We start from the raw sequence: 11667 nt of genomic DNA on the forward strand, positions 1-11667 counted from the left end.
TCTTACAGTGACTTCCTCAGGGATAGAAAGAGTGTCAAACATAAAGAAAGGAAACTAGGGGTACTTTCAACAGCGAAAAGGAAAGGTTATTTGCAGCAATAATTCTTCCAGTTGCCTTGTTCAGTAAAGAAATGTGGCTGAATGAAGAAGCACTAGGCACTAGTACTTCATATTTCACTAATGTTCAGTTTAGATGGTTTGTATGCTTCAACTTAGTTTTACTTTCAGTCTTTATACTGCGATTAGACATTGAGCTATGTTGTTTTTAAATACCGAAAATCTTCTTTCTCCTATCAATTTTCTTTTAGCCTTCTTTCCTGAGTGCAGAGCCTCTCCTCCCTCCTCACAACTTCCACTCCCACAGTCTGCGCAGACTCCCTCTTTACCAGCCTCTGCACATCAGCCAGCCCATGCCGGTGTCTTTAAGCGTGGGCCAGCCCAACCTGCCTCCTCTGCCCAATCACAACCATAGAGTCCTGCCCGCTCGCTCACCGGCCTCACCACCTCGAGTGCCACCATTTCTAAGCCTGCCACGCAAGCAGTCTTTGAATAGAGTGGAGCAGGTATGTCTGAGTAATAACACCTTTGTAAAGTACTCATTATCTCCTCAGGTGTTGTCAAAATCAAGCCTAACCCCTCCTCCTCTTCAATATCTCTATGGGCTTCGGCTCTAGCCAACCTGGGTTCTAAGATCTTTGAACATAGCAGGTATGACCCTGTTCAGAGACCTTTAGAGACCTATTTGGTTGGGCGAACAGACCTTTACTCACCCCCTACACCGTTTTTAAAGTAGCTTGTTCTGTTGTTGCTTGTGACAGAACAAGCAACCTAGAAGCATGGGGTCATCTGCTACCCATGGGCTGTGCCTGGTTAATGGCTCCTGTTCACATACTTCTTATTTTGGTCAATAAGGTTTTAATGGCCAAAGCCTCTTTGTGTCATGCAAGAGCGACAATCATTTCTTTCCAGGAGTTTTTCCACAATCTACTAATAGTGGCAATGGCCTAAATCACAATGTTCACTTTTTTTAACCCTAGCCAGCAGGAGCTCCTCGCTCGCCATGTTTTCAGCGCATATCTGTACACATAGTTACAAATTTTCCTAGGTGCGTGGTGCAGAAATGTTGTCCATTGTGTCAAGCATAAACCAAGCTGAAGGCTGACCACCAAGGAGAGGATTTTGAGCTTTTTGGGGGAGTAGACAGACCAATGCTGTAGATTGAATCAGTGTTCGCAGATGGCTCTCAGTTTCCTGAATGATGAAATCATTTGATCCCTGAAGTTCCTCTTATGAGTGGCAGAGCTCTGATGTCTAGGGCAGTGTCTCAACAGCATAGTTCACCACTTGCACATCTCTGTCGGCTGCACAAGCTGAGGTTTTGTCCCGTTTTAATATGACCTCACTGGTTGGAAGACCCCTCTGGTATCATTAGGCAGGTACTACTGACTAGTTCAGAGTCACAGCACAACTTTCAACTGACCCTCAGAACCTGAACCCCCAATTTGGAAAGACTCACAGTGTTGAGTAGTGGGCATTAATCTTGCTGGTTCCCAAAGACACAGTGTCCATGGTCGTCTTCCTGGGGTTGCTTCTCTTGATGCTCTTCCTGTCTATTTTTTTTAACATATCTTCCATGATGAGACCAAAGCCTTCCACAAGTCCTATGCATGCCTTTTTAGGTATTTTGGAATCCTTGGTGTGTATTGCTTTTACGTTCCACAAAAAGGTGATTGTCATTAGGAGCTGTTTTGTTTTATCAGACACAACTGGAGTGATTTTGTGATGTACATAAGGTGCGCTCCAACGGATCCTGTAAATTAGCGGGTTGACAGTGAGCTGTTCTAAAAGCCAATTGTTCCCTGCTTTAAACAGGTATATTAGACCTATTTCGGAACTTTCCACTCTTAAATAACTGCGGGCTACATGTAATCTCCATCATACATCTTTGAGTTACACAGACATGAACGAATGCTAAATATTCAAAGTCTCAATCATTATATCCATATTCATGTTATAGATAACCATAGATTATTCTGGTTTGATTACTTTGTTACTGTCTTAGTAAGTTATAAAAAAAAAAAAATCAATTATCCTGTTTAAATTCATCAATACATCAAAACAGTAGCTCTTGCAGGCATGCAGGGTGCTCCAATGCTGGTTACTTAAAAAAAGTTCACTTCCCCTTTTTCTCCCTAAGACTGTAGTAACATATCCCTTCCTCTTTTGCTCCACATAGTCAGTTAATGTGTTAGATGTTATGTATTCTTAATTATGCGGTTTTTGTAATAATCTTTTGCATTGAAACAAGGCTGACCTTACCTCATTTGACACAGGGTCTCATTTTTGACCATGAAATATCTAAGGTTTTAGCATTTCCAAAGGAAAAAGCGTGTGTTTCATCGTCTGACTGTATCCAACCGTCCACCATTAATACTGAAGCCATGAAATTGGCCAGATGTTCTCCTTTTAGGTGTTGATTAGATTTGTAGTGGATGGGTGGTTTGGTTTCTAAGGACACTGTGACATCTCAGATTGTATTCAGTGGTTAAATCAGAAGATTTCCTGGCTTTTAAGAAGAAAATGGAAAAAATCCAAATTCTTGAAATCTTCAATCTAAGCGATTTTTGTGTTTTTGAACACCAGCAGCTAAGGAAGATCACTTAAAGGCAAAGTTTTCAAAATATTCTGATCAACCAAATTACAGAACTTATTTTTTTATGTCATTCATGGTTTTTAAAAGCTCAACATCTAAAACTGCAATGCCATCGTAAAAGTATTAATTAATCTGTAATTGCTGCTCTTTTAAACCATTTATCTGTAATGTAAAATATATGCAGAATGTACTTAATGACTTAAAACTTAACAAGTGTGTGTCCATTTGTAAAGGTAACCTTGTTCTGGTTGGTTTGTGCTTGCCTTTATATCACCAGCAAATAATTAATCTTGCTCCCTTTGTGCTCCATCCTCTGAGTGAAGCTCTCGTCTGGGTAGAGCCAGTGGGGTTTTGGGTGCAGAACAGTTAATAAATCCATCTGTCAGCCTATTTAGGCATTCCTGTAGTAACATAGCAATAAGGGCTGTTCTGAATGTCAGGAATCGAAATTTGCAGATGTAATATTAAAAAAAAAAGACAAGGATACTGAACTATTTTACTTTTGGGGAAGGAAAGTAAAAGTGCTGCAGATGAAAAGCTAGTGCATAGAAAATCCAAAGCTCCACAAGTTGTATTTGCATTGCCTTTGACTACAATCATTCACATGAGCAGCATTAAAAAAGTGTTTTCTTTTCAAATATACAGAAATAGAAGTTATAGAACTTTTAAATGGTACTTGTGATAAAAATTACACATTTATAAAAAATTTAAAAAAGTATAAAACCAATAAACTGATTATTAATATTTTAAACTATTTTAACTTGGATCCCACACACAAGAATAGAATAGAATACAATATTGTAGAACATAATAGAATAGAATGTCCCACAGTGGGGAAATCCTATTGTGACAGTGGGAAAGCAAGTATTCAAAAGACATCTTAAAGGTACAGTACACCCACACAAGACCAGAGGTGGATAATCCAGGTCCAGAATGTTTCCAAAGATTCTGTGCACACCAAACACCTAGTTAAGTGAACAAATGAAGGAAAGGTAGGCAGGGTTTTTACATGTTGGATCTGGATAATCCATTTCTTCCAAGAATGAAAAAGAACATGTAAAACCTCAAATGTTGAGCAGAAATTGTCATACTCAGATAAGAAAAGAGTAATCTTCCAGTAAAAAAAAAAAAAAAAAAAAACAGCGGCTGGTTTACAGAAAGCTGAAAAAGCTGTGTGAATGAGCATGAGTGTACTGTAGAGCAACACTTCTAGCAGCTGGGCGGATAGATATGCGGTAGCGTTCCTTCAGGCACCTAGGGTGCAGCCGTCTTTCACTATGGCGCCTTTCCAGCTGAGCTGTGAGACAGTGTCCAATAGTAATGTTATTTTTGTTACAGTCCCTCTGTCTCCCACTTGCACTGTGTCCAGAGGGCATTCTAGGAAAGAGCTAGCCTTCCTAATAAGCTTATCCAGCTGCTTCCTCTCAGAGACAGATAAACTGCAGCTTCAAGCCACCACACTATAAAAGATGGCCCGTGCCACCACACAGTCAAATAAGGTCTTACGTATGCTGATGAAGATTCTCAGTCATCCAGGTCATAGTCATTCCGTAAAAATTCAAAAAATAACCACTGGACTTGGTTTCCAAGATTTGAAGACGTTTCGCCACCTCTCCAGGAAGCCTTCTCAATTCAAAAAACGGAAAAGGTCTTACGTAAGAAGTGTCCCCTGCTCTCCAAAAGTTTCTGCTCTGACCCTTCCTTTAAAAAGTTTTAGTGTTGTTATTCTAGTTTATATCTGATAGGTGAACAGCCCCTATCCTTATAAGATTCCAGCATCTCAATATCAGTTCACTGGATGTTCAACAGTGTCAGTATAGTGGGTCAGTGCCACCAGCTACAGTCTCATTACAGTGGATTTGGGGTTTGATAGTTAATATTTAGCCACAGGGATTTTTGGTGCTTCCACAGCTGTGGTACTTCCTGCAGCCTGAGACTAATGGTGAAGATCTTTCCCATGATGGAAGGTTTACTGGTGTTGCTTCACCTTTATTTTTCTACAAGATTGTAAGCATTTGAGATTTGGATAGAGCAGCAGTAGTTTTAAGACAGAAAATGATTTATACCTTTTCTGCTTTATATTTTCTTTTATACCAGAAAAGCCTACTGTAGGGAGTGCTTGGATCTTGGAAGTTGTATATTCATTTGATATGATTTTTCCAAAAATGTTATGGGATTAAAATTGCAGTTCATTATAGATAATATATATAATTGAAAAAAAATCATACATTTATATAGTAATCTAAAGCAAAAACCAACATGGTGTCCCAACAGTTTTTAAAGTTTGTTTTACAAAGTTCACCAAATAGACTTTTCCTTTAGATATCTCAGTTGGTTTTATTTGGGGTAACAAATCAACTCTGGACTGAGCCTTAATTATTCTAATTAAAAGCAAACAAACATTTTAACCTTACACCAGTGAATCAGGGCTGTAAAATCCCCTTGAACGACAATAAGATTTAACCTTTTAAATAATATAGACCCTTGTAAGGCCAGTAAGCCAAGATGCTCAGTGGATGTATTTATTGGTTTTAGCTTTCAGTAAATAACAATAGATAAAGATATTAATAATCTCATATTGTGTCAGAAAAATCAAATCACCATTATGAGTATATGAATATACTGTTTTCAACTAGCAAGCTAAAAGAATATGAAGTTAAACAATTGACCAATATTGACCATCTACTTCTGTTTTTTAGTTTACTTTAATAGTCAATTTAAAATGTATATATTTATTGATCACAAAGTAAACTTTCACTATGTTTCAACAGGATGTGCCTATTTAAAAAAAAAAAAAAAGAAAACAACCTGTCAAATCAGACAGCAGTGGATGACTCCATGTCTGAATTGACTGAAAAACAGCCGATTCATATTTTTCCTGCACTCAGCATGAATCTGATAAGATGCTGCAGAGATTTTCCTGACATTGTACTGTTGTGGGATGCAATAAAAATTCTAAATAACTTATTTTGGGTCACAGCTGGAGACCTTTTTTTCAGTTGTCTTGCCGTCCCCACGCAGAATGCTACCCTGAGCAGTCAGCTGGAATGGCTGTCTCATAAATAGCCACTTGATGCCCATAATAACAGCTCTGAACACAAGATATCTGGGGCCTGTTTGCAATAAAGATTGAGGGTTCCCCAGCTGCCTAAACAATAAAATGTTGTTACCTGCTAATATCGTGAATCCATTTTTTGCTGCAAATGATCAGAAGGAGTGCAGACATCATATGTAGGTCACAATCGCATGTGGGATTCTGCTGGTATTTAACAGCATCCTAACAACCACAAACAGAACATACATATTTAAGACTGTATTACACGCTCCCCTGCTGGTTTAGCCTAAATGTCTTTGAACCGACTGCTCCCCTGTGATATTAAGGCATTTACTGAGGGTAAAAAGTATTTTTTTACTTGTATGGAAAACTGATGGGGAGGCAGCCTGTGTTTGTTAATGGTTTATTTTCTATCATGTTGTTCTGAAGCTTATCAAATGATGGAAATATATATTAAACATTTTTGTGTTTATGTTCAGATAAAGCGTAGGAAACGTTTATCTTGCTTTGACAAAATGTCAAACCAAATAACTGCATGTATTCCACATCCTCCAGCTGTAAGAGCTGCGTGTAAAGCAGCGACTCAGATGACTGTGCAATATTTGCCTTTGCATTAAGAAAAGGAAACACTATCAAGATTTCAGTGAATGTTTTCCTCAAGCAATTCTGCCATCAGCTCCAGTCTTGAATTATTTCACTCAGACCTGTCCGTTCAGCTACATCACCTGCTCTGATAGGAAACCGTTTGCTTGTGATAATATTCACACAGATTTTTATAATTGGATTTCTGGAATGTCCCACTGTTTATCTTTAATTCCCCCCTGCAAACTTGCTTTGATGTAGATTTATAGGGGGGTGGGGAGTGCTGAGCTGATAATGGAGCTAAGTCTGGATAAAACAACATTTTTTTAGATATCTTCTTTGGTACCTAAATATGAACATTTTGAATTTGTGAAACCTATTATTAGGCCCCACATTGTAACTTTATTCAGTCATTAATACATTCTAACTATGATAAAATCAGTTTTTATTAACAGATCTCACTGACAAAAAAATGATAGTGGTCTCCACTAGATATTTATAAGCTTAAGAAGTTGCTGTTGATTTAGTGGTGCATCCTCATCCACTGCGACAATATAGCAAAAGTATTCAGTTAAAACCACAAACTTCCCTGTATTGTATTAAAAATGAATATAATAAACCAACACAAGTTAGTGCTGACACTGCCTTTAAACTCCCTTATTAAGTAGGTGGAGTCCACCCTATTTATTTTACATTCAGTAAAAATACAGCTGGTCTATGAATCCCTGAAATAAAACTATTTGGCAAAGAGGAATTAGGAGGAATTGCTACCTCAACAAGTTGGAAAGCAGATGGAGGTAGAAAAAGACATGCAGCTTTAATAGCACAAAAAGGTCACTCTATAAGTCCTTCCCTCATAGGATTAATATGCACTCCACTTTGTATTGTCTTGCTTGATAAAATCCCAATAAAATATGTACGTTTTTTTGGGTTGTTGTTTTTTTTTACTTGTAATGTCATCTACTTTATCTGTAGAGCGATTTAAAACAGCTAACAGCTGAAAACAAAGTGCTGAACATAGCTAAAAATTATAAACTTAATAAAAGAATAGAAAAATAAATAAAATGAAAAAATAAAAGAATTAAATACAGCATTATGATTTAAAAAAATGTTTAAGCTAAATCAAAAGTCATAACTAAGTCCTTCTAGTCTTAAAAACCAGCCTTGTTTTAAACTTGGTCAGTGAATTTATATATAATAAAATTGGACAAATTTAACAGGTATGAATATTTTTAGTCATGTCTTTAATCAAAAGAAGCAGTAACATTTTTTTAGTTCAAGTTGAGAAATAAAAAAAAAAAATGATGAGGAGCGTTCCTATTTATCCTTTAACATACAACAAATTAACTTCTCCGTAAGATAACATTTTCTAAAAGCCTATGTGAGATTACCCTAAAAGGGAAATCGTTACATTTAGCGGTGGCGATATGGTTGCTACTGTTACAAACATAATATATATATATATATATATATATATATATATATATATATATATATATATATATATATATATATAAGAGGATATTAGGAAAAGCACAAAGTCCTACAGAATGATCTCCTTTTGCAAAGTTTTACTGGCAGAAACATTGCCAAGTTGGAGTCCTCTGGGTCTTTAACAAGTTTTTAACCTCATTAGCTGACAGAACTGTCATGTATCGGTTGTGTTTATGTTCTAAGCCTTTTTTTCCTTTATGTGACTACAGATCACTTTAGGTTTGCCAAACTTTGTGTTCTGTCTGGATAATGGCATTGTTGTTTATTTTTGTCTGCATATGGCTCCTGTTTGACAGCAGCTGGAAAGCTTGTAGCTGAAGTTTATCACCTCCTCACATAGATTAGAAACACACCTCATCCAGATAACCTTCCACAGTCTCACAGCTCTGCCATGGAGGTGATGGGGGGAAAGAAGTTGGAGGGGTGGGATTTATCTCATGCTTGCTGGGACTTTTCTCAGAGGATGCTGTGAACACACTGCCCTCTAGAGAAACATTGCAGACATCTGCAACAAACCATAACCCATTGTTTCAAAAATAAGTCAATTCTATATATTCCGCGTCCATTTCTTTTTCTCAAGACAACATTTGTGTTATAGCATTTTAAGAATAACGTTCAACAAATATTGATTTAAATATATGAAGACGTCTTTTTTTTTTTTTTTTCATCAGGACTTTGAGAAGCCCAGTCCACCACAGAAACCCCTGCCTGCTGACCCGTTAGGGCGGAGCTCTCGGCGTGGTTACAGCATCACGCCAACAGGGGTCCACATCCCGGGGGCTGGAGCCATCCCAGTACCTATCCCCAAGGTTCCTAGGCCTCCACCAACTATCCCCTTACCCAACAGGTCTGTCAAGCACATAAAAGGCAGATTCTGGATTATATGCCAGCATATCTGACAACTGACTGATATAAAAGATATTTGTAGAATTTATGGAATGAAAATTTTATTATTTATTTTTTTTAAAAGATGAAACCGACGTATAATTTCTTCCATTTTACAACTAAGGTGCATCACAGAAAATCACATGAATACACCTGCTGAACAAGCAGGTGGACATGTGAATACTTTTGTACCTAAATCATTTTACTCTCCTTGTTCTGCTCCATTAAAACTGTTGACCTTTGTCTGTTTCAGACCTGTGCCAGCGTTGCCCTACAGACCACCAAAGACTCAGGAATGCTGAGATCTTGACATTGTGGATAAGTGGAATAAGAAAACTACACAAAACAGAAAGGAACAAGAAAAACATTCTCGTTTTTGCACTAATTATTTGGACGAGAGTCTGTTGGACATTTTGAACTACAAGAAAAGTTACTGTGCAAAGTTTATGGAAGAACAGGGGATGACCGTCACACCTTGGTGCTACACCTCTAAAAGGTGCTTTGCTGTCTTCACTCAGGTACTCTTGAACTATTTATCTATTTATTATTTAACTCTTATGAGTTTGTGCCGGATGAAGAATTTTCCAGAAGGAGAATTTGAGAAGACAACAAAAATAAGGTCATTTTTATGTTTTACATTATTTTGTGTTTTTTTTTAACTTTTTCTTTTTCTTTTGATAAATGCTGTAATCAAAGATTCTTTTGAAACAATTGATCTCTCCTGGGTGATGGATTTGTTGACACATTCAAACTTGAATGAAAATGAAGAGAAATGGAGACCAGCTCAGTTTAGCAGTATTATTTATTTACTTTTTCCCTTCATGGGGTTTTCAAAACCAAATGTATTGTATGTTTTTTATTTTCTATTTTGCTTGAAATATGAAGCAGTTATGAAACCATGCAGCTTTTAAGATAAAAATTGAAAATGATTCTTATTGGCCCCCTAATTTCCTTTCCCGTGCGTCAGACTGGCTCCGACGTGACCTTCCAAGCATGTGTTGGATACTCAACATGATATCCTGATGCCAACGAGACTGCAGAGTGTGGACAATGTTTACTATGTGATAATGTTCTAGAGAATGCTTCTAGCCACCAATTCATCAGTCTTAATGTTGGTGTTTGTATGTTTAATGTTCACGCTCACTTTCTTCTCCATCCTTATGGCCAAGATGGTTGACCTCAGCACTGTCAGCTTTCCAAGTTCCACACATTGGATTACAATAAATATCACCCTCTTTTTTTATTTTAAGTTGTTTTCGATTTGTCTTTTGAGTTTCTTGGCTGTTTTTTCCTGCATTTATCATTAACTATTGTATCTGGTGTTGCACTTCCGGAGAATTTTTCAGTTCATTTAGTAGTCCACAGCAAAAATGATTGAAGTCTGGAACTGCTTTTTGTTTCTCTACAAAAATGTGCTCTCCTCAGAAAAGTGTGAAACAGTTGAAGTGATAGCCCACTGTTGGTAAATAAACGTTAAAGCTGTTGGAATTATATTGTTATGTATGTTCATCAAATTGTCTGTATAGTGTAAATATTTAGTATGTAACCATTTTCCCTCCACTTGGTCTGTTTGTCTTTTATTCACAAGCACAGAAACATAAGAACTGCTCTGAGGCTGTGCCCCGTTTATACTTCTTTTAAATGTTTTTAATATTTCAGCATTTATAAATAACTTTTCGGGCTGGTTGTTGAATAAGGAGCACCAATAAAAGATTTTTTTTTTTGTGAGAATGATGATTAATGTGTGTTTTTAATTTCCTTTTTACCTCCTCAAAAAAAGGTGCAACAAATGGATTGTTCATTTTAAGAAATGTTAGACTGTGGTTGGCTGATCAATACTGCCACCTGCTGGAAGATGAGGGAAGTTGCAGATGTAGGAGTCGCCTGGTTCTCTTATTTAAAGGTTTTCACACAAAAAAAGGTCATTAACAGAGATCAATATTAAAAGTAATTCAGTTTGAGGTGTTAATCATAGATGAAATCGTTTTTCAGAGTGATATATTTTTAGTGTTCATTTTATTAAGATGATCATGAATTACAACTCTAAAAGCCCAATATGTTATTTCCCATTAAAATTATATATTTCCTAGCAATAATAAAAAGCCTAAAAATATATATATATTTCCATAAAATTGACCAGATATATACTAGATTTTCTTTTTTTTTTACATAATGCATGACAGCATCAAGAGTGGCATAGAGGTTATCATCCTGTGGTACTTCTGAGGCCAGTCCGTCATCTCCACTGTTGACACTGTTTCCTCCTGGAAAATGAACTGTTTAGCAGAGGGATCATGAAATGCTGTAAAAATGGTTCAGCCTCAATATGTTCACTATAATAACTTGGATGGAAAATTATNTATATATATATATATATATATATATATAAATGTATTATGTGCCCTCTCTTTCTCCTCAATTTTTACATCTTCCTGTATTTGGCTAAAATATTCTCCTCTTCACCACTATTTTCCTTATATTTACTTATTTCTTCCGTTACACAATCATTGCCTGCTTCCTCTTTGACCCTATTGATCCCTCTATCATTCTTGCGTCTTGTGTTACTTCTCATAACACATACAATTTAACAAACTACAAACATTGCCTTTGGGAAGGTTAATAAGTGAAGTACGTGTATTCCAGAACAGTTTATATGAACTGCTTCGTTTATTCTTAACGTTAAAATAAACTGGTTCATGCTCTTTCTGTTTATGTTTGTAGCTTCTCTTATTCATGTAATATGGATTAATTTGTTTTTATTATGAAAAACAGACATTCATTTATTTTAAAACCATTTTTACAAAGTGCATCAACTTGTGTAGAAATATTATAAAGAATAAAAACAGATCAGAGGCAACCTTTTGACTTTATGACACAGCTTCCCATTAGTGAGCAAATTCATTTCTAAATGTCACCATATTTACACAATTGTGTTTTTTCTGCTATCAGCAGACTTTGGTGGCTGTTGTTGTAGCGTCTATTGTAAACACCAGACCCC

The 11667-nt window shown here is 36.5% G+C and overlaps 1 protein-coding gene across 2 annotated transcripts in view; it reads left to right on the forward strand.

The window, feature by feature from the left end:
* The window catches only part of LOC107093568 (disintegrin and metalloproteinase domain-containing protein 12-like), a 131053-nt gene extending 120283 nt beyond the window's left edge, over nucleotides 1–10770 (forward strand). For both annotated transcript variants that reach the window (XM_015388708.1, XM_015388709.1), the window contains exons 21-23: nucleotides 309–563; nucleotides 8456–8631; nucleotides 8923–10770. In XM_015388708.1, the coding sequence (XP_015244194.1) occupies nucleotides 309–563; nucleotides 8456–8631; nucleotides 8923–8971 (480 nt within the window). In that variant the 3' untranslated portion in view covers nucleotides 8972–10770. The remainder of the gene's footprint in view (nucleotides 1–308; nucleotides 564–8455; nucleotides 8632–8922) is intronic.
* The last annotated feature ends 897 nt before the right edge of the window (nucleotides 10771–11667 follow it).

This window comes from Cyprinodon variegatus, unplaced genomic scaffold (assembly GCF_000732505.1).
Source record: "Cyprinodon variegatus isolate N-32 unplaced genomic scaffold, C_variegatus-1.0 Scaffold433, whole genome shotgun sequence".
Taxonomy (NCBI): Eukaryota; Metazoa; Chordata; class Actinopteri; order Cyprinodontiformes; family Cyprinodontidae; genus Cyprinodon; species Cyprinodon variegatus.